At 36.1% G+C, this 24055-nt stretch overlaps 1 protein-coding gene across 2 annotated transcripts; it reads left to right on the plus strand.

The window, feature by feature from the left end:
* Positions 1-18195: 18195 nt before the first annotated feature.
* On the plus strand, positions 18196-21933 carry LOC140775808 (zinc finger CCCH domain-containing protein 53-like). Of its 2 annotated transcripts, XM_073119251.1 has the most exons (9): positions 18196-19445; positions 19545-19718; positions 19823-20008; positions 20082-20176; positions 20249-20530; positions 20622-20757; positions 20999-21187; positions 21269-21351; positions 21449-21933. In XM_073119251.1, the coding sequence occupies exons 1-8, from the start codon at positions 18694-18696 to the stop codon at positions 21300-21302; spliced, it is 1848 nt and encodes a 615-aa protein (XP_072975352.1). In that variant the 5' UTR covers positions 18196-18693; the 3' UTR covers positions 21303-21351; positions 21449-21933. The 2 variants fall into 2 exon arrangements, with proteins under 2 accessions (XP_072975352.1, XP_072975351.1); XM_073119250.1 differs by having other exon boundaries at positions 18197-19445; positions 21269-21933.
* Positions 21934-24055: the final 2122 nt, after the last annotated feature.

A 24055-nucleotide genomic window follows, 5' to 3' on the forward strand; every position in this document is an offset into this window, starting at 1 on the left:
AACTGATAGTCTTTGAGTTGTGAAAAAGTAAATTCTTTCGTGGCTTATATCATGACTAGGTTTTAGATATGCACTTTATGTGCTTATATAGTATATGTAATGACACAAATATAGAAACAATGTCAAACATCAGAAAAGGATAGAATATTTGGAGATCGTACTGCTTATCATGGATGTTTTGTCTGCAGTTGATACAGTGTGATATTTCCACATATTCTTTTATCAATCTAGTGTATTGAATTTTTGTAGTTTTACCAATTTCTTGTCAAATTGCTTTTAACATATTACAGTATGAACCAATGGAAACTTACATCATGATAGAAAAGATGACTAGATGTCCGCCAAATTTGGTGAAGTTTGTACAATGGACCGTATTGAAGTTTTCTTTTGTTTCCCCTTTACTTGTCATGATCTGTACAATTCTACCTTTTAGCTAATATAGAAAACTTGATCAACAACTGTTGCAGTGGTGAAACTTTCCAGATGATTCTGGAAATGAAAAGATGATATTCCAAAATTGCTTAGATGAATCAGCTATTGCTGTGTTTTTAGCAATTTTTGTTCCAGTGGGTGATGCAATTTCTGATTGAGATTTCATATTTGATCTTTCCCAAAAATTTGCTTATGGTAATTCTAGCCATAAATCATGCCTAATCTTAGTTTACGTTCTGTTTTTTTCAGCTAGTTTCCATTGTTTTGTCTAGAACTGATTAATGTTGCTTGGAAATCCTTGGGTCTACTTTCTTTTTCATCTTAGTAATGCTTGATCTCAGATGGTACTCAAGACCTTTTTTGGGGAAACATTTTATGTAAGATAAACTAAACATTTTGTGGACAAGTAATACATATATATATATATTCTTTTCTCTATGCATTTTTTTCATGTTCAAATGTTATGATGTTTGGTAATGTTTTCTAGACCTTCTTGAAGATTAATGTGTCATGTAATGTTATAAATTTATAATGAAACATGGCCAAAGTTCATTTAAGTTAGGCATTGAATTCTGCCAAGAAGTATCATTCGTACGTTTATTCAAATTAACCTTATGGATTTTGCAAAGAGAGTAGTCAGTTTTTGCTGACTTATTTTCTTTCTTCTGAGATTTATATCCTACAGGTGATGATTCGTGCAATGTAAAATTTGTCTTCTTCAGCCCCATCCAGAAATAAATCGGTAATGATGAGTAGTACTAGCCATTACCTTGAATGATCATAATGGAGACATATAACCTAGTTCTGCTCTTCACAAGTGTATATAAGGTTCCCTCATAATTGTGAATTTTGTAAATGTACTGAACTATTCACATCAAATTACAATTCCCTGAAATGGTATTTGCTACACTTGAGGTGATAGCTATCTAGTAAGCTTGTATCTATATTCTTATTCTAGTAATTTTGGGTTGCAGAATTTCTTCTTTTATATAAGCTATACCTTGTTCTTCGACTGTTGCAACCTAACTCTTATACATTGTCTTATTGAATTTCTTTATTTGAAAAATCAAAACCTACTTTCGCTTCAAATAATGGGCCAAGATATGCTTGGAGTGGTGATGTCTTGCTCTTAAATTGAGGCAGCCATTCAGGAGTTTATGGTAGGTGCATTGAGTAGATCTTTTGAATATTATCAGCATATGTGATCCATTGACCGTCTTCCATAGACCTTCGTTATAGGTTGCACCAGGAAAAGCTTATAGCATACTGACTGATAATTGCTACGATGTCTCAACTTAAAATTATTACAGTTTTCTCCACTTATTGATCTGTTGGTGCTTTTGAAAAGCTTGTTTCTACAAACCAGAGGATTATTCCCATGTTTAACAGAATCATATGTTAATCATCTGCACCATTACTAATGTTGTTCCCCAATAATATGAAATCAATATCAGTATTTTACCTTGAAATACCCCCAAAAAAAAGTTCAATTTATTCATCAATTTTTCCTTGCAGCAGCTTTCCAATTGTTCACTTTGATAATCTAAATTATCTTATATATCTACAATGATTATTGTTGTCCTAGTTCTCAGCTTCTCTTTTCTATTATTTGAGATAATTTGACAAATATTTGTAAATGCTGAGCCAGGTTCCATGAGATTATAAATTATAAAGATCATAGATAATAATAGTATTTAAGTATGTATCATTTGACAATATTTAGAAATTTATACTTACCTGACAGTTTCATTTTGTCACTGTAAAAGATATGACTTTCTTGGTTATCTATGTTCAGGCATCAACCATTCTAACTTTCTTTTTCATTTCTTATCCTGCCGTATGGAAACAATCTCCAAATAAATTCTTCAGACAAAGAGATCAAAGTTCTCAGATCTAACACTTATTTTTATTCAAATATAGTGGTCTTTGATTTTATCAACAATATGTAGGTTGATGGAAAATTAAAACTGAGCGTTTATTTGATTTTGAGTTAATTCATGTGGATGACTTCCTCCTCTTAAAATAATAATTATTTGGTGGATTATTAATCAAACCTAAGCTAAACTAGATTAAAGTTGGATGAAAAATTAAAGGATGCCCTGTGGCAAATGTTTGAAGTTAAACCTTCAAAGCAAATTAAGTCTCTTCCATTCTCTTTGATTCTGTTAACTGTTTTTTGACAGTAAGAATTGGGGAGCACTTAAGATTTACTGAAAAGTATGACATTCTTATATTTACTGAACTGTTCATAACAAAATGAGTTTCTTTTCTGAAATTGTTCGCAGTAATCTATAATGATAGTGATCAGAACTATTTTTTAATGTTTCTCTATAATGATAGTGGTCAGAACTATTTTTTAATGTTTCCTTATATTTGTACTATATTTTATTCTATTATGCAGTAACTTATGTGAAAGTATTTCTTTTTTGCACATAAGCTAATTCTAAATCTTTTGAGCTTCAGATTAGTTGATCTCTTTTCAGTTTATACCTTTCATGAGACATACTTCAGATATTGGACTAAGATATTTGCTGTCTTGTATTAGGGTGGCTCAGTGTTTACCTTCTTCAAAACTTCCTTACACCTTAGGCCATTCAAAAGCTTGCTCTAGTCAAAAGATATGAGAACATTAGCACATAGTATGTGTATTGAGTTATGCTTAAATACATGATATTATGATCTTTCCAGTTATTGGTACTTCATTCTCTTTTCCAGAAGTTGGTTGCTGCAAACATGCTATGATCCATGTTTCTTTTCTGTTCTTTTCTTTTCCTTTTTATCTTTGTGTGTGTGAGAGAGGGAGAGAGTTCTACTGAGATATTGTTGATTTTCTTCTTTATGATGGTGATCACTGTGCTCCAAGAATATGAAAAGTATGAAATCAATACAACCATCCACCCTGAGATAGCAATTTTTGCTCAACCTCCACACCAAGTTATACTGCTTGTTTAGAATTTGCTTACATTGAGGAAGAATTGCTGATGCATCCAGTATGGAACATGTTTGGTTCTTGCAATCTCTCTCCTATTTCCTCGAGTTAAAAGCTAGTTCATATCTGATATTCCTCGACTTTTTTCATAGTTTACATACCTATGTAAATAATAAGTCAGATCCAATCAGGTATAGATTATAAGGATTTCATAAGATAGCAGTATTTGACAATCCCAGGAAAAATTGACATACTGGTAGTTTCTTTGTATTCACAGTAAGAGAGATGATTATATTGTAGTTTGATTTCTCCTGCATTATTTACATTAGAGTTAGCATCTACAGTATGGCCATTCTTGTGAGGAATGTCACGGGATCATGTGATTGCTACTTGGCCTTCTAACTGTCTAACCCTTATCTGATCTTGTCCTAATGAAGCAGCCTTCAAAATGAATTCCTGGGCCCAAGAAATTGAGATCCCAGATCCAAGCATCCAGCACCTGTTGTGAGTCAACTTTCTATGGTCTTCAATTCTACCATCACTGTGTATGCCAGAAGCCCAGAGGTATGGTTCATGTTAATGACAATCTAGTCTTTAATGTGATAACCATAAGCCAAAACCTCACATCAAGTCTGAGCTAAAGTTGATTGATAAGTTGAATGAAACATAGATAGATATCATTAAGGAAAGTTTAGGATCTAAAATTCTAGGTAAATCTCGATTGTGCTCCCTTCTGTCTTTTATCTCTTGGTCAGAATTTTAATGATTTCGGTACATCAGAAACATCGCTATATCAGTTTATTCAGAAAGGAACAAGTTAGCATCGACGTTCATGAGTCCTTTTTTTTCCCCACTCAAACTTGAAAATTTTGCGGCATAAATAGATTCCGTTAGGTGAAACACCTAAGTCGCTTGGCATCAAGAGTAAATATTAGGACCTAGTGTTTATAGTTTAGGTGAGTGGATTAGATGGTAATAAAGAGAAAGTTGAGGTATATTTGCCCAAGGCAAGATAGGAAGACTGCTTTCAAGTTTCTAGTAGGAGACATCGGTGCTATTGCGTAATTAGTAACAAAGGAAAAGGGGTAGGAGTGCATTGCATTTATGGGAAAACGACTGATTAACCCACCGCCTAATTCTCTGGAGATCTTTTGGTGGGTGGTGATGCAACTCTTCTACAATGCAATTAAAGGGATGTGTTTTTTATCATTCTGTTGTTAGTCCATTCAGGTATAAGTCTGATCATGTCTGCCCTATTCCATCCTTCCTATCCTTCCTATCCGTGAAGCCAGGTTTGGTCTAGCAAGAAGATTGCAATCAGCAGAGTAAAGCGGCACACTATCTCTTGTGACAAAATATTGGCGTTGTGAAGTTTATACCTTAGGTTCAATTCCTCATTACTAGGGAGTTTTATGCAAGTATTACGGGATGATGTAGGATGTGTAGAGCACAGTCACGATGTGGCTACAAAAGATGGAGCTTATTCAGGTCTTTCTTTCTCTAGATGGTTGGCTTCATATTATCTTTAATTTATTTAGCCTATGAGCTCTAATCACTTAAAAACTTAAAGTGAGAGGAGTAAGGTGGTCTTGGTACTTGCTAGTGTGAGTTAAGATGCAGTTAAGAGAGGCACCAAAACAATTATAAGGGTTTGTTTTGAGAATGAGGACACTTGTTCAAAATTTGCTTGCTTACGTTCAAAACGTACCCTATACTCCAAATGTAGGAGATTAGTACATCTCATGTATAGGGACCTTGGACCTTGGTAAAGGAGACTACGTGAAAGATAGGGACACAAAGATCAAAGATGTATAACAAAAGGAATCATTAGGATAGCAAAGAGTAGATGATAAGTAGTAAGCATGAAAAGCAAAATCCATCATTAGCCAGCACCTTAAAGGCACCATTGGCTCCAGTTTACATGAGGGATTATTTTAAGGCCATTGGTGGTTGGGATGTGAGCATCTTTTGCCGAGATTTTTTTAAGGTCAGTGTAGGAAGACAGGACAATCCCACACATGGTTGGGTGTGTAGTATTGTATGAGAAATATATCTAGGCCCACATGATCTGATGATTCCCACTCTTTAATTAGTTCATTTATTAATTTGAAAGGCATACAGTTGCACAATTAAATAGGAATGGAAGACGTATTTATTTAAATGGGCACTTTTTAATTTTTATTGATCAGAGCTTATGAGCTATGTGGACTAGATAATATAGGATTGAAGCTTAGTTGGCCTCCATTATTTATGCTAGTTCGGCCGTTTATGCATCTTATTTCATCTGCAACTATTACATAATTTTGTTTATACATTCATGACAAGGAGGAATTGAACTGAAGCCACCAGCAATACCACTTCAATTTGAAGAAACTAGCATGGGGACAAATGTTGCAATGCATGCATGGTCACATCTACCTGAAAGCCACCACAGTATGGAGGTGAGTTGTCTGCACTCAAACAGTGTTCTAATAACCCAGCAAAGGATGCCACTTTCTCCCAACCACCCAAAAACACACACACACAGTTTCTTCTCTTTTATCTGCCTCTAAAATAAAAGATGAGCCAAGGTAGGGAAAGAAAGCTCCACAAATTTCTGCCCGTAAAGTACGGGTAAACTAAGTATCCAGCTGATGCTCACATGGGAGTTTGGTTTTGTTCCCCTTTCCTGAGGGCACCTTCTCATCTTTCCTAGTCTGGTCTTGTGTGCTCTGATGCAGAAAAAAAAAAGTTGTTTGAATGGATGCCCACTGTCCCAAGGAATCAATAAAAATTTAATCACCCTGACTTGCATGAGCCAAGCCTTTTATTCTCAACTTCCCAGAGAGGTGTTTGCACAAATATACTCCTTTGGGTTACTTGTTCTTCTAAGCAATTGCTTTAACAATGGTTGCCAACACATGTTCATTTAATGCACATCAATTTGCAACTCACTACTAGCTGAGAGTGTGGGGTCTCCCTAGAGATATCTAATTGATCAGAAAAGCTTGTAGATTTTATGACATCTCTGTGATTTGTACTGTAGGAGAGGGGTATTCAATCAATGACCTGTGCCATGTCTAGTGCTCCTTATCTTACCTTGAGTGAGCACAACCCAAATGTTTTCTCTTAGCATTAACTTTTATCATTGCTACAATTTACTGCAGCTTGGAGGGGGAAGGTGTGAAGACAGAGACTGACATGGTCACATGGTGCTGAATCAGTTGCGAGGCTTGGTGGGGATGGCAATGGGAGGAGATCTCAGTTCAGTCTAACCCATATAAATCTTAAAAACTACCAACATGCAGTACAATCTCTCCACCTCCTTGCTTTATTTTGACAAGATGTAAAATCTAGGAAAAGGACAGTGTGGTAATACACATGTGGAGCCACCATCCCATGCAATGCCCAGGATGAGAAAGAGGGAGCGAGTAGTGAAATGAGTGTTTGAAGGAGATAAAAAATGGGCTCTAGTACTGGTAGTAACATGGTGATTTGTAGCAAAGTTGTAGAGCGAGTAGTGAAATGAGTGTTTGAAGGAGAGAAAAAATGGGCTCTAGTACTGGTAGTAACATGGTGATTTGTAGCAAAGTTGTAGAGAGAGAGAGAGAGAGAGAGGCCAATAATGGAGGCATTTTGATGGTACTCTGATGGTGCACCTAAATCTCCCCATTTTCTTTTCCAGTCCTGACCAAGATATTGTCTGCACTAGTGACAAATGAATGCTGTCATTGATGATTTTGCACCACTGGGACAGCTATGTGGCACCACAAGGCTTAGAGAGAGAGAGAGAGAGAGAGAGAGAGAGAGAGAGAGAGAGAGGGGGGGGGGGGGGGGGGGGGTACTTCCTAAATTAGTCATGTCATTTCTCATTTAAGCTAAGGAACCATCTCATAGAACTAATTAATAACTAAAGCAGCTGCACATCCAATCAACTAAGTTCTCATCCGCCGAGATAAGTGAGCATCTAGGTCTCTCATTGATGGGTTTGACTTAATATGGAAATCAGTAATAGTACTACATACTAGCTCCCTTTATACATGTATGTGCTTTTATGATTAAGACATCTCTGATAAGCTTTTGGAAGTGTATATATTAGTTTTATTGGATAAAAATCTTTCTTGTTAGGTGAGAAATTGAATTGTTGAATTTCCATTTATCCTAGTGCCTTCCTTTTCCATTTCTTTGATGGTCCCATGTACAGGCAAGCAGGGAGACTCGTGGTGAGTCAAATTGTTTGTTTAGTCCCCACCTCATAGGACTAACCAACAACCAATGACAGTGAATATTTCTGCAAGCCTATTGCATCGTAATAATTTATTTTGGGCAACTGGTGCAATGTAACATCTGTTATGAATCATTTATATCCTTTTAGCATAAGGCCAAAGTCTAGGCCAATATGTCATTGTGCTGCATTAAGAGTTTCTATAAGAGTAGTCACATCTGCTTCTACTCTCACTGTGGACCAAATTAACTATAAATACTAAACCAACTTTTTATATAGGTTTGTGTACTCATTTAATGCATCTCTGATGAGGCCTATGATCATGGAAGGATTTTGTTGTGATCTTACTAAGTATTGGATAACATGAAATGATTCGTTTCTCTGGAAATATAAAATGTTTGTGGTTAGTATATTTGAGCTCTGCAAGTGCTTTTTTTTTTTTTTTTTTTTTTTTTTGTGCTAATGAATGGCATGTTGCATGGATTCTCATGGAATGAATGAATTGAATAAAACTGCAGAGACTAACCAATGAGATTAAGTTTCATGTAGTTTGGTGGTTGGCTAGCTAGATTGATGCAATCAGTGGGAAAAGTAGCTGGACTTTGAAATAGAGCCATCAATACTTCCACTACAGGCAGAGAGATTTTAGATAACTTTGTATGTGAATAGTTTTAATAGTGGTTGGCGTGCATTAAAGTACATATATGCTATAAAGTAGAGGGAGAGATGTACCAAAGGAAGAACTGTGGAAACAAGAATAAATAAAAACTGAAGAGAGGATACACTTTGATAAAAAGAATGTATGTAAAATGTAGTACTAATTTAGTCTCTAGATCTGTAAGAATTTGTCAACCCTCATTCTGACCTTGTGTATCTATACAATGTGTATTATTGGAGCTTGGTGATGACCAGGAAAGAGCTTATGGGAGAAGATACTATTTAGCAATCAAAATATGTCTCTAGTCAATCTCCACTTTACTACTAGTCTATTTAACATTTATTTTTAATATTTTTCATACAGAGGATTGTCTCTTCTACATTGTTACAGTTAGTTCCCTCCCTTCTCTTCCTATAATCAGGTAATTCTGTTGGTTACTTCATATAGTAGACCATTTATCCTCCCTTCTTAAATTTGCTGAAATGTTAGTAATTATATATATTATATTTTCTTTCCTTTTGTAATCCTTCTGTTACTCTAACTAAATGTACAGGGACTTGGGAAACTTTCATTACTTTTAGCCCAAAATATCTTAAAATTTAATGCATTTCTAAATTGGTGCCAACCTTGCACTAATTTTAAGAATTCATGATTGGGCCATGACTAAGAGTAAATAGGGAGATGCCACTACTAACTTTATATATATATATATATATTAATATGCAAATTGCTACTTACACATGCACATGAATCCATGATGACATCAAGAGAAGTCCTATGGTGCTTCAGTAATTGCCATGTAGTTGAAGCAACAAAGAGAAATATAAAATGTCAAGAAGTTGATAACAAAAATTACAGAGAGGACACGTGAAAGGAAAGGAGAAAGAGAGAAAGAAAGATGAAAAAGACCAAAAGGCTACAAAGAGGAAAAAAGAAAAGAAAAAGAAGTAGATAAGAATGAGAAAGCAAAAAGAATCTTGGTGCTGCAAAGTTGCAAGGGATGTTAGAGAGAGAAGGAACAGTCAAGGTACAAAATTAATGTCTTGGCTAATAGATAGAGAGACAGAGAGATTTTATTTTTCAAATTTAATTATATCTAATTTTTTTTTATTCAACATATAAAACTTAGAAAGAGGGATCTTGTGATTTTAAAATACGCATAATTTATATTTACGATGCACATTAGAGTTTATTATTATAGATTAAAAAACTAGATATAATTACTTTGTAAAAGCTCCACTTAAAAGAGCTAACAGTAGGTTACACTAAATAAAAGATTAGAATAACACTATCCTTTATTCTATCTTTATTCCCTAGTTTATTCTTGCTCTTATTTTTCCTTATCTTGCAAAAATATTGCACACAATTTTTAATTTTTTAGTTTTGAAATTGCACACTTAGTCGATCAAGTAAATCAAAATTCTTGTGAAAATATGAACAAATTCCAATTTACAAAAGCAAAATAGATGAAGGTAATTTCAAAGTTTATTCTCAAGTTTCTTTCTTAAATAAAAATATATTTCTTGTAAAATGAGTATTTATCAATTTCATCAATTTATATTGAAATATAATTCCATGTGTTAGACGAAATAATCTTCCAATACTAAATAATTTTTTTTTACATCTTAATAGTTCTACTCTATAACTATATATTAGGACTTCAACTTTAGAGCTCAGAATTCAGATTATGAATCCTTTCTATTTCTTTCTTCCTCCTATGTACAAGTAGATATCTGAATTTCAAAAATTTTAAATTGTAAATTAATGTGATGAACTAAACTAATTAATACAGCTCCACTGTAAGCCACCCAACAAATAGGCTCTATTTGTTTAGCCTCCAAATTTAAACAGTAAATGCTAAGTTAATTAACTTTCATACATCAAATCACAACATTAAATAAGAGGTGCAGTCCCTCTTAGTCAATCAATCAAATGATTCAATCTTAGCTCTAATTTTTCTCTTTTCATCCCACGGTTCAAATTGCACTATTTTATGAGTTTTTTTTAAGAAAAAAAATAAAATTTTACAAATTAACTTGCTGGTTACCAAAGACTCCGCTAGAATTGAAAGCCATAATTTGTACAAAGTTAAGAAGAAAAACATCATACCAAGTACACCCGAACCCTAAGCTTCCTCTCTCGTTTGCAAGCCAGTGAACAAATCTAGGCTTATTCTCCTTATTAGCCACTATAACCCGAAGTATCAATTATCCTACTATCTTAAGATAAGCTAATTTGTTTATTTTCTCTTTATATTTTTGTGGTCCCATGAATCAAAAACAAACTTGCTCAATTAGTTAGCACTCTTTTAACTTTTCTATATTCCTTTTCTTACTTTTAAAACATATCTATCGGAAAGCTAATAAAGCCATTAGCATGCTAGCTAACTCCGATAGAAATGTTAGCTTTGGATGCATTCAGGCCCTTCAGTATGATTTTTGATCGCTACGCCAAGGGTTCCGACTGCATATCTAGTTCCTAATTAATACAATCCCCCCACTTTAAACAAAAAATAATAACAAAATTTATTAAGTAGCTCACCACACCATATTTGTTATACTTAGAAAAAAAATGTCTCTAACTAATCAATGGTCAAGTAATGTAACTAAAATATCAATTTTAGGCTTTTATAGATCTAGGGATAAATTCTGTTCCACCAATTTAATAGTATGTATGAAAGTCACTTATTACGACTGTAAATTTGTTCCTTGTATCCAAGAATTCATGAATCAATCATGAGAAGAACCTCATTTCATTAGGATGCTCTTTTACAAGAAAAGGAAAAAAAAAGATTGAAATGTAAAATGTTTGGGTAATTATGGATCTAAAAAACCTTCAATAAGACAATTAACATGTCCGATTACCATTAAAAAAACAAGTCTACTTGTCACATTCCAAACAATAGAGAAAGAGTTTGGAGTGTGATTGATGTCTCTTAGACCCTCTTCTTAGTTCTCCCCCCTTTTCCAAACAAAACAACTCGGCTATCAAACTCAAGGCCCCCACAGTGTTTTCCTAGGACAATTTATCTTTTGTTTTACGCCCAATTAAGAACTACCCATCACTACTTTAAAGGCAGCCTAATTTGATTGACTCAATTGGTTGTTTTGGAATTGGAGGTTTAACTCGGCCTACAAATTTAATATCTTGCTTTGAAAGCTAGCCTGAAATAAAATGTCATGGGAGTCCTCACAGGGCATTCATGTTGTTGTGTACTCTTTTTTTTTTATTATTATTATTAATGTCAGGAGTAAGTAATTTTCTCCTATTCTTAAATGGCACTTATGAAGAGAAATGTTTTTTTTTTCAAGAAAGTCCGCAGACTGATAATTTATTAAGATCCGAGCAAATACTTAAAACTTGATACATAGAAAAGGAGAAAGATAGATAGGGTTACAGTTCTAAACGTAAGCTCAACACGTAATTGAATACGAACAAAATAACAATGAAGCAAAGTATCAAGCAAACAACAAGGGTTTAAGTGCTTGAGGAAATAAAAAGAACGGAGGAGATAAAGTGACGACCCTAAAAATAAGCTGCCCTCTTAGTCATGAAATGTAATAACATACAAATGTAGCAGCAAAAGACTTGGACAAAAAGCTGGACCTAGAGAGTCAATGTCTTATGTATGACTTTATCATGACCACAAATGACACCACAACCTGTAATATTGTACTTAAAGAAAATAAAACAAAAAGATGAAAGATAATCGGATAACCGAGTCGAAGCTATGAAGAGCTAATTAAGGCAAACACATCCGATCAGCACAAACCAAGCACCACAACCCGCTCAACACATAGGAATCCGCATGGAACTCATGAACTAGACATAATGACACTCCAATGCAGCAGCATGCGGGAAACCAAGAGGATGATGAATGCAATCAAAGGTGGTGGAGCGATACAAGATGGCGGCAAAGGCCAAGGAAGATAGGCAGGGAAGAGAGCCTTCACATCATGCAGGTGACCTGATGGCAAGAGATGTGAGCTCGGAGCTGAGTAGACTAGTCAAGCGAGCAAACACCTAGTGTTGAGCACAACAACACCAATGCAGGAGGAGGGAGACAATGATGCTATTGAGTGAATGACGGACTAGAAGAGACAAAGGATGAGAAGAGGGAGAACAAAGTTAGAGATAGCGAAATAAGGCTAGTTTCAACAACAAGGGAGGAGGAGGGCAATGATGATGCCGACAATTCGAGAGGAGGAAAGACCGGTACATACAAAAGGAGTAGGAGGGGGAGGTTAGGTTTAGGGAAGTTGAACTAGCTTTACATTGAGCCTCTCCACTAAGATCGCATGAACCTCACAATTTTGGAGGTGCGACAACAGGATGGGGCCAAACTAGTAGAAATCGGAGAGAGATCAAGAAACTTAGAATGCTCAAGGGGAGGAGAGAAAAAAGAGAGGAGCAGAATGAAGAGAGAAGAAAGCGGAAGAAGAAAAAGAAAGCCTCTCCCCTCCTCCTAGCAACTCCAGTTAAAAGAAAGAAGGAGAGGAAGTCACCAACGGTGAGGAAAGCCCTCAAAGATGAGAGGCAAAGAAGGTGACTAAATAGTAGCAAAGCTAGACCCAACATAGGGAAGAAGTTGGCCTTATTCCATTATACCGTGAAGAAGAATATTAAAAGTAAAATAAAGAAACTATTTAGTTTCCGTATTTGTAGAAGGTTGACTCTATATTGTCTAATGTATCTTAAATTTTTATTTGTAATACTTAATTTAAGTTCAATCTCTAGGTTTTATTGTTCAAAAATAATAAGCTATCAACTAATTACTATAAATTAAAAAGGGCAATTTAATTTCTTATATTAAAACTAACATTTGTCAAATAACACTATGTTACAAATGAAACGTCAAAGATACATGTCAAAATTTTAGCTCAACCTCGGATTTGCACTCATAATTAAGCAATCATTTCTATTACCATTATAATAAATGGTGGTGATTTGCACTGAGACCTAATTTAAACTACTTAAAATATGAGAGATAAGGTCACACCGATCGTGATTTTAGCACCAAATGGATTGGTTTAACATATCACGACAACAAATCTCCACTTTGGCTTCCTTCAATAGTTTTAGTTACCAACTCCCACCTCCTCTTCCCTTTTCTTCTCCTCCTCAAAACGAAGCCAAATTAATTACAGTCTCCCAAACTCCAACTACCTTGCTGTCTTCGCTCTCATGATCTTGTGCCCATTTCTATCACTGACCCCTCTATTTAAGCCCCCTCTTAAAAAGACCTGGGCCCCTTTGATTTAGTTTCGGAGAAGGGAGTTTATTCATGGATAATGTCGTGCTAAATGTCAAATGAGTGAAAGATAGCAGAAGCGATTTTTTGACTCTTACTAACAAATCCAAATGGAATAGCAATAAATTAGGGTAAATTAAATATTAGCAAAGAAAATATTGATATCAAATGGAAAATCTATGATCAAGATGGTCGATGTAGAGATTTTTAAATATACAAGCTAATCATAAGTAAGAACTACACATAAAGACTAAAGAGAGAGAGATAAGATTTACGTGATTCAACAATATATCTACATTCACGAATGGAGCAATCTTCAATCTACTATGCAAATCTTTAAATATAAAGTGTTTCTCAACTCTAATCTTACTCAATATAATATGGCTCTCCCTCTTAGGTTTTCATGCCCACACTCTAAAACCTTAAGACCCAACTTATCTATCATAAGACTGACTTGAGGTAAAAAAAAATTGGCAGGTCATTTGAACGCCCGTAGAAAGCTATCCTAAAACGTAGGAGCGTTCAAACGCCTGTGGAGCCATTTGAATGCTTGCAGGGTGCAAATCTTCTCGGGCTTTTGTGTTCAAATGCTCCCATGTACAAAGCTTGGGAACTCTTGATATGAGGCAAACTCCAACGGATAAAACCCTATCAAATGAGAAGTGAATATTTAATAGTATCTTGTTAAACTAAAGGTAGTTAAAATTTAAATCCGAAAATACTCATATACTATAATCCCTTTTTTTAACTGTCCGACTGCCCGATATATGTATTTATATTCTCTAATTCTTTTTATATGAATTTCTTTTGGATTACATTTTGACAACTATAATTAAAATCTTACTAATATAATAAACAAAAACAGAAATATCCTTAGCTAAAAAGAATGCAAGCAAATAAAATATATATATATATATATATATATATATATATATATTTATTTATTTATTTATACTAAATCGGTAGAATTATAATAAGTACTTGGATTTGAAGAACCAAACGTTTTGCGAGAGATATACAGCCAGGTTGAGGTAACAACCGACAGATACATAAACTTGTGAACAAAACAATTAAGTAACTCTAAATGCATGGCATATTAGAGAACAAAAGGATGAATAGAGTTATGAGTAATGGAGTTATCTTTGTCGTTAAAATAAGGGGAGAAGAGAGAGAGAAAGAAAGAAAGACAGGTGGTGGTGGTGGGGAGAGAGTGCATGTGAGGGTAGGATCTGAAACTAAAAGAACTTTTTTTGTGTGTAAAAAAAACACACACATAGCTTTAAAGGCCGAGTCATCCACATCGCTCTCTTTCTCTCCGACTGACCAGGAGGGATACATGTAGTCAAAACCCCAAAACCAAACCATAACCGTGCATGATTAACTCCCCCTCGCACACTTCAAAAAGTTATAAAAGAGTTGAAAAAATAATAGTAAGAATAAAACGTTGCGGAGGCAAAGCTTGTGTATAGTTAGGGAAAAGACAAAAAAAGTTTTTAAGAAATTTTTGTAATTTGCACCTTGCAATCTGCTCTTACTACTGTTGACATCTTATGTGTGTATTTGTTGTTGAGCTATTTGCACAAAATACTAATGTGATTTTGGTTTTTAGGACCTAACTGCCCCCTTTTGCTTCAAAAAGTAGTTCCTTTGGGTGAAGTGGGAGCCCCCCCGCCCCCAATGCGATGGATCAAAATCAATATTGATGGTTCCTTCACCAACTCCTCAGATAAGGGGGGAGGTAGAAAGTATTTTTTTGAGGTCCGCCTTATTTTTGGAGGCATGGGCGGCTTCTCTGTGGGCTCCAAGCTACGAAGCGCTACTGCATTCACATACTACTTGAAAGTAATTCATTCACATACTACTTGAAAGCAATTCTTCGCAACGAGAAAGATTGTCTATGGCTAATTCGAAATTGAACTATCAATATAATTGCTTAGCAGATTGAGTTGCAAATTTTTTTTTTCAGATTTTATTATAGGAAGGGGGATCTTGTTCCACTTAACTACTTAATTTACTTGCTTGTATTTGTTTTGTTGTTTTCAAGCCTAGAACTAAAAACAGTTGACTTCAGCTCCTTCTAAATTTGAGAAACAAAGAAGAAAAAAAAATAGACAAAAGAAGAGGAAAAGTTTAGGAAACTTTATTTTTTACACTATTTTTTTTAATTTTCTCTTATTATAATTGGCATTCTCTCGCTTCTATATATTACTTTTATTGTCTCGATAATACTATATGTTAGTAAAGTTGCAAATCGATGTTTAACGGGGGTAACTTATATAAATTATTTTTTAATTTTGAAATGAAAAAAAAATTGTCTTGAGAGTAAGCCCTAGTATTCTTAGTGAGCTCTACTAGGGTTAGACCAAATTTGCCCTTCTACTAAGAATTCGTCTTGTCAGGGTTGTTGGTAGTCTCATCTATCTCCCCTCTTATAGCCTTTGGTTGGGAGGAGGGGAGGCATTCTCTAGCTTCTTTTGTGAGGTGTTTTTTTTTTCTTTCTCATTTACTTCTCCATTCTTCCTCCTCCACCTCCCTATTTCCTTCTCTTTTCTTTCTTTTTTTCTTCCTCCTCCTATCTCTTTTAACCTTTCTCTATAGGCTACATTGTCATCCCTATTTTCCTTGTCTGAGACTGCTACTGTCATTATCCATAAAGTCATATTTGTCCTAGTCATGGTAAGTTGGTGATCTTCGATCTTTCAGCCTTTAGAGTTTTATGGGGTTGTGTCTTAGACTATCGAATTATAACAGAATTTTAGGCTGTCTCGAGGCTTTTTTGCTTTTGTAAAACTTTTAAGGGTGTACTTTATTTCTAATTATTTTATCCTTCGAACTTGATAATTTGTTTTCTATTTATAATACTGTCTAATGTCAGCTAAGTATTAAGATTTGTGTTAAAAGAATCGTCACTCTATTCTCCCTCTTTTATGTATCAATCTCTAAAAATTAATAAAGCACTCTCTCTCTCAAGAGCTATACCTTAAAAAGGAATAAAATTTTCTTTATTTTATTGGTAGTTGTAAGTGTTTTTTTTTATATGATAAAAATAAAATACAGTAATAAAATAATAAATACTAATATAATCGAGTATCAATGGTAACAAAAGCGAAAAACATGTGGTCTAAACTATACATTTCCTAAGAATTTACTTCATAACATTATAATCCATACCATTATATTTTCATAAATCAAAATAATTTTGTAATTTTGCAGCATCACCCACTGTTAATTTCACTTTAAAACATGTTTTACTGTATATCCGTTAATACTAAGTAAGAAAAATTAAAAAGAATGTTAGCTTTTTAGTGCAAATGGCTCATCTATGAACCAAACTTTATGACTTTGAGTTTCTAAGGTAGAATTTTCTCATAAAATAAATTGGAACAAATAGTTTATTTGATTGATAACCCAATGATAGGAAAAAATGATAAAAAAGGGGGAAAAAATAGAAGAAGAAGAAGAAGAAAAAGAAGATATCCCAATGAGAGAGAACAATTTAAAAATCGCATCCCAAGGGGAACAGCAGGCCCCATGATAGTGATATTGAGATTAGTGATCTAAAGGACATTCATTGCTATAGACTATAGAGTGATAGAAGATTGTGAGATGAGCAGCAGAGGAAATCGTCCATGTTTAGATCAATGTGATGGATGTGATGCCATTTCCACTAGCTAATAACAAACGATAAGCTATTTGGAGAACAGGATCAGAGGATCTCCTCCTCCTCCTCCTCTTCTTCTTTTATATTTTCTTTTGAAATCTATTAAAAAATTATCTTATATGTTGTTTCTGTTATTATAAAATCCTACTATATGGGTGTTTATTTACATCTATTAGGTAAATTTAATTCACATCTTTTTTAGACAATAAAAAGAAATATTTGAAGTCGATAATAAATACTTTTATATATATATATATATATATAAGCAACAGAGTGTTAATAATAAGAACAAAAGTTTGAGTGTTTTTTATAAATCTTATTTAATTTTTCTTATGTCCTTGGCTCTACTTATTTTAATACGTAAAGGGTCACTGAGAACCAAACTCTATAAAATAGATATTGGTGGTATGCAGAATATTTGGATAATTTAGTGATGAATATAATATTGCTATCATCTTGGGCAACAACAACACTGGAGAACAGCAATAAAGAAGACAAAAGAAGGAAGGTGAGAGGAGTGGGTGGGTCAGACACAGACCACAACCCCAAAACAATGGCCATGGGGAAAAGGGATTTTTATCAGTGGGAAGAGGAAGAGGGGGTGAGGGTGAGGGTGAGGGTGAGGGTGAGACTAAGAAGGTAAATTTGGAGTAAACTATAATAAGGGTATTTCATGAAACTAAAGAACAAATTTATCAAAGGAGAAGCTATTTTACAATAACGTTGAAACGTATGGGGGTGATTAATAGTGTAATCCAATAATAATCCTATATATTTGTGTTTATTATGATTGCACTTTGTCTTTTCAGCTAATTATATATTATGAATAAGGGAGCAAATTGAAACGCATAACCTCAATCATTTGACGGACAAGACCGGCAAAAATATAATTTATAAATTTTTTTTAAGATTTTCACAAAAATATAAATGGAAAGGTCTGACCAACCCAAAATTTGACTTAAAAAGGATTTTAGAGAGAGGAGAGAGGAGAGAGAGAGAGAGGTTTCAGGTGCACAGGCTAACATGTACTATTATAGCAGATCTAGATCTATCCAACCTTGTATTACTTTTGTTCTCTGTTATTAATGAGAAGAAGAAAAGAGAAAAAAAAAGAAAAGAGAAAAACTATCCACACTCCCACTTCCCTCCTCCAGCTTCCTAAGCATAGCAAGAGAGAATAGAATGGAGAATAAGAGTGCAGATAGCCAAAAAATGCAAGCATAGAAAGAATACTTGCATACTTAGTAGCCATAACTGAAGCAGGGCGTTGCATCCAAAGACATAAAGCCTGTGGCTTTTGGTGGCTAAGTCACGCACCTTTCAACTCCTCTTAATTCTTCTCTCTCTCTCTCTTCTCTCTCTCTCTCTCTCTCTCTCTCTCTCTCTCTCTCTTCGGGAATGGAGTCGATAACAAAGCTCGGATAAGAAGTGAGAATGGTAGAATAAGCCATAAAAATCTCTCTTTTGGGTAAGTTGGTATATTCTCAACCTTTGCTTCGTAGTGTGACAAAGGAGGAGGAGGAGGAGGAGGAGGAGGAGGAGGAGCTGAGTCTAATCCATGGACGCATACGAGGCTACGAGAGTAGTCTTCTCTCGCATCCAAAGCCTTGACCCAGAGAACGCCGCCAAAATCATGGGTCTTCTTCTGCTGCAAGACCATGGAGAGAAGGAGATGATTCGATTAGCTTTTGGGCCGGAGTCTTTGCTCGAGTCGCTCATCCTTAAAGCTCGTCGAGACCTCAACCTTCTTCCGCCTCTGCTTGCAAGCAACAACGGCAACTGCGTTTCTTCGCCTTCCTCGTGGGCTGCACCGCCGATTTTTTCGAGGACTAACAGCGGGAACGGGAACAGCGTCGCTGGGTTTAATGGGTCGTCGGATTCCGACGAGTTTGTTGACGAGTTGCAACTCCAGGACCAGCTCGCCTTTCTCAACGAGACTCAGAGCTCCAATCTTGGACAAATCCACCAGATGTCCATCAACCCGAACGCCGAGTTTGAGGGTTGGGGAGCGAACGGGCACCACCGGAGGAGCTACTCCGTCAGCGACATCTGCCTCGGCGCCGACTCCGGTGGTTTTGGGTGGAAACCCTGCCTCTACTTCGCGAGAGGTTACTGTAAAAATGGGAATACTTGCAGGTTTCTCCATGGGTTACCCGAGGACGAGGAGTTGCTGTTGAGGTCGAAGAGCCCAAGATTGGGTGGTATCGCCGGATTCCCGTACTCTCCGACTGGTTCGATGCCGGCTTCTCCTTCGTCGGCGGGTAAAGGGTTCAACTTTTTGCTCCAACAGCAGCAGAGTGAGAGCCAAAGGTAGCATCTCTTTTTGCAAGAGAAAGCTTTCACTTTGTAGTCTATCTTTGTTATAATGTTCTTAATCAAAGATTTGGGCTTTCTTACAAATCTCTACAGAGCTGCAGCAGCCGCAGCTGCCGTTCTACTCGACGAGACCAACAAATTCATGGGTCGATCTCGGATCGAGAGGAGCGACTTCGCTAACATGATCAATCCTGGGTCGAGGCAGATCTACTTGACATTTCCAGCAGACAGTACTTTCCGAGAAGAAGACGTTTCCAACTATTTCAGGTGCTATGCTTTGTTGGGTCTTGGTTAGAATCTCCAATTTATTATTATTATTATCATTCAAGAAATCTAATGTTTTCCAATCTTTTCCTCTTCCAATTTTGAAGCATCTATGGGCCAGTACAGGATGTGAGGATCCCATACCAGCAAAAGAGGATGTTTGGGTTTGTTACCTTTGTCTACCCAGAGACTGTGAAGCTAATCTTAGCCAAGGGAAATCCCCATTTTGTTTGTGATGCTCGAGTACTAGTAAAACCTTACAAAGAGAAGGGAAAAGTCCCAGAAAAGTTCAGGTGCATTCTCATATAATAATCTTACTTATTCCCAGTTTAAATTTTTGTGCTTATGATCTCTTTCTCATCTCAGGAAACAGCAGCAGCAAGGTGAGAGGGGTGATTTCTCTGTTTGTACTACTCCTACAGGCCTGGATTCTAGAGACCTCTATGACCTTCACCAACTAGGTGAGATTCCTTTATTATAATTCCTATGGTGTTCATCATTTATTGACATAAGTGTGGTGTTAATGAGAGCAGGATCAAGGATGCTTTACAACAACAGCACAACTGAGATGTTATTGAGGAGAAAACTAGAGGAGCAACAGCAAGCTGCAGAGTTGCAACAAGCCATTGAGTTACAAAGTAGAAGGCTCATGGGACTACATCTTCTTGACCTCAAGACTAGGAGTGCTTCCTCTCCCACCGCCACAGCTGTCTCGGCAGCCTTCAACTCCCCCATGGCAACTGCTCCAACCATTGCACCTATTGCATTAGATGGGAGGAGCAATACTGGTAGCCATGAGGAGTCCACACCAGAAGGTGGGTGAATCCAACTAGTGGATTAGTTGTTAAGCTGTTTTGTTTTACAGATGGCGCAGTTGGTGTCAAGTGATTAATTTTGTGTTTGTAGAGAAAAGCCCCATTGGTGGAGCAGCAGAGCTCAAGGTGAACCATTTCCTTCGGTACAAGGCAGTCAACATGGTAGCTGATAAGGAGGAATCTGGTGGTGAAGGGAGCCCCAATGATGATAGTGATTTCCAAGATAGGTATTAAACACTAACTAAACAATGACAAGCCATTTGATCATTTAATATTTTGTTTTTTAACCTTTCTTTGTAGAAGTTCTCCCGAGTCATTTTGTCTCCAAACTGTTAACACTGTACTAAATGCGACATTGAAAAGGTTTGAAAAGGATGGAGAGCCAATTGAAGAGGACAATAGAATTGGTCTTTTCTTCTCCTTTTCTCTTAGTGTACCGTGTTCTTGATTGCTTAATGATGATTGCAGTGCGGAGCACAATTTGCCTGATAGCCCATTCGCGTCGCCGACCAAATCATCCTTCGGTTTCGCCGCTGAGGCAGAAGTGGCAGCCTCAGGTGCAGCTGATAACCATCTATTGACCTCCGCATTGTTGCCTTCCACCGCAACAACGCTTGACATGGCATCGCCGCAACCGTGCTTCTTCGCAATGCCAAGGTATGGCTTTTGATTCAGACCCATATTGTGTTTGATCAAGGAAGAAGTTTGTTTGATCCAAATTGTTGTGGTAAAATGTAGGTTCTCCTCTGGTCAGGGGGCCATTGGAATGTAAAGTAAAAGGAGACTGGCTCATGGGAGTGAGTGACCCCTCCCTAATCAAAGTGAGGAAAAAGTGATAAAAAAAAAGAGTATAGGAAAAGAGAAGTTGCAGCATAGTTAGTTCATGGTTTCATAACTTTCTTTCTTTTTCATTGATAGCTTCTTAAACTTGTAATGATGTGAAGAGGCCCCCCACTGCCTCTCAACCAACCTTTAGCCACACAACAAAAAGGGTCATAGCCCACAGGAAAAGGGCAGGGAAAGCAACACCTAAGTCATCAGAGACCAATCAACCAATGGATAGAGAACAGTGCAGAGCAATAGGCCATCTACTACCACTACTACTACTGCCACTAGTAAGTAATATAGCAGCTACTTGCATGGAGTACAGACACCAAAAGAGATGAGTGGAGCAACAGGACAAGAGGAAAGCTGGAGAGATCTAGGAAAAGGGAGCAAATCAAGCAAAGCAGCAAGAGGAAAGAGCAAAGGCAAAAAGGAAGATACTAAGTTGTAATTCTAATTCTCCTCCTATGTTGTCTCCCTCCCTTGTTGCTCTTTCTTTGATCTTATTTAATCTTTATTGTAATTGACAGTCATATAAACAGAAAGGAAAGTGAAAGATGCCAAATAATTATTACCAATGCCCAGTATTGTGGTAGAGTGCAATATTAATAGCAATAGTACTAGTTGAAAAATGAATGATCAAAGTACAAATTTCTCGGCATACTCAATTTTTTATACCTATTTTGAGTTTTTTTTTGCACATCTTAAAGTGCTAGAAGGTTTATGTTTGAATATTTAAACTTACATAAAAGTTATAGATTACTTTAAGATTGTATTAGCATGGTGATGTCTACCTGTCATTTGGGGAAGTAAACCATCAATCTATTAATTTAAATCCATCCTTCAGGGCCTATAAAGATTTCAACTTAAGCTTTTTAAGGAACATTAAGTCAAGCCAAATAAAAAGCTAAGGTTAATTAAAATTCTCAACCTCAGAGGTCTGCATTGAACATAAAAATCCAAACTCTATCCATCTAAAGCTTTTAGAGAAATAAATCCAGATGTGTTAAAAGCTTCCACAAGTTGTCAACCAACTTGTCATATGAAATCCTCAAATTAATTTATTATCTTATGAGATATTAATGTGTCACATGGTGACCACTAAGATAAACATTTTTCCTAGACAAAAAATTTGGACGTCCACCTAAGTATTTTTATAAACTGCTCATATTAAATTTCAAACAGGCATTGAAATCATACCCAAGCCCTATACAACTATTTCAATGAAGGACCTACACCTAATAATTGTTGCTAGATTCTGTTCTGAACACCGCTTCATGTTACACAACAGATAAGAGAGAACTGTGGTTTGATACTGAAGGGAGGAGGTGAGGACAAGAGGACATGATCAACTCCAAGACTTTTCTCTCAAAAGAAAAGAAGAAAAACTCCAAGAATTGAGAACCATCCTTGAGAAGAGTTCAAGAGTCTCCTTAGGCTATAATGCTGTTCATCATATTGGTATTTATGCATGAAAACTAATATTATAGAGAAAGATTTTACGATGTACTGAGCAACTCAAAGTTTACTTTTTACTCCCACTTTGTATTTCTTTTTGGTAAGATGTTTATTTGACGATTTATTTTTTAAATAAAAATTTATCAACGGCAACGCCATCAAATATCAAATATCTGTATCACCGAGGATCCTTGGATCCCTCTCTGAGTCTCACTCTCAGATCATCTTCCTCTTCCCATAGGGGTCAAGCTGGTAAAGGATCATATGCAAGGGGATGCAGCTAGAATGAGTATCTTGTAAGGAGTACCTTTCCCAGCACCTAGTGCTATCCTTCGTACTCATGCCAGTGCCTTCACTGTTCTGAACTCTGACAAACTTATTCGGACTCCCACTCCCAGCTGCGAGATCCTTTTCATCTAAACTTTCTTTCAATATCATCTCGAAAGGTACTTACAAACTTTGGCTCTCCATTTGCAAGCATAATCTCAATATTCCCAGGATCAAATTGTTTATTCCTGCAATTCATCAGGAAGATGCCTGCCCGGCTTGCTCAAAACTGGGGAGGAGTCCAAAAGGTTGCCAGCTCGCTCGTATCTACGAGTCCCGTTGCAACTTCTTCTCGAATTGGATCCTTCCTCTAGGTGTTAAAAAGGAATTCTTCACCCACCTATGCTCTAATCCTAGCCAGCAGCACTGCATCTCGCCGCACTTGGTTGACGTCAAGCTCCCGGCGCTTCAGAAGAAAGGTGATATCCTCTACTTGTCAGATGTATCTTGGCACGGTCACTTTACCTTGATAGCTGCGAAGGCACTTAGCCGAGCCGCAAGCCATATAACTCCTTAATTATAGAGAAAGATACCGATCAACTCTAGTAAAGTTAGTAGTTAGTAGGTGTCTATGTCTCTCTTTGTCTCTTTTATTTTAAGCAATTGAAATTGTATTAATGAGAAGGCAAAGTGCCGCCAACATCAAGACATAAAATAAATGTGAGCTCAAGCATACTTAGCTATCACATAAAAAAGGAAGAAGTAGTTATCTTAAGGATGAGTTGCTAACCGATTAGCAGCAAAATTTGCTTCTTTAATAATATAGTTAATTTTTTTTTCCCTTTTGAAAGAGTGAATCAGGTATCGAATATCCTTAGTAAGGTTTTTGATAATTTGGTTGCCATTGACGAGTTGTTTGAAATCTGTCTTGCGAGTCAAATTCAGGATGCTGAGGCTATGAACTTGCTCCTCAAC

Source organism: Typha angustifolia, chromosome 14, assembly GCF_048772165.1.
Source record: "Typha angustifolia cultivar Huaian chromosome 14, ASM4877216v1, whole genome shotgun sequence".
Taxonomy (NCBI): Eukaryota; Viridiplantae; Streptophyta; class Magnoliopsida; order Poales; family Typhaceae; genus Typha; species Typha angustifolia.

Bases quoted from the DNA above. Each gene is read 5' to 3' on its own strand.
- LOC140775808 (XM_073119251.1), top strand. From the start codon at position 18,694: ATGGACGCATACGAGGCTACGAGAGTAGTCTTCTCTCGCATCCAAAGC. The intron at 20,177-20,248 runs GTGAGATTCCTT...TAATGAGAGCAG, and splicing joins CTATGACCTTCACCAACTAG to GATCAAGGATGCTTTACAAC. The intron at 21,188-21,268 runs GTATGGCTTTTG...GGTAAAATGTAG, and splicing joins TGCTTCTTCGCAATGCCAAG to GTTCTCCTCTGGTCAGGGGG.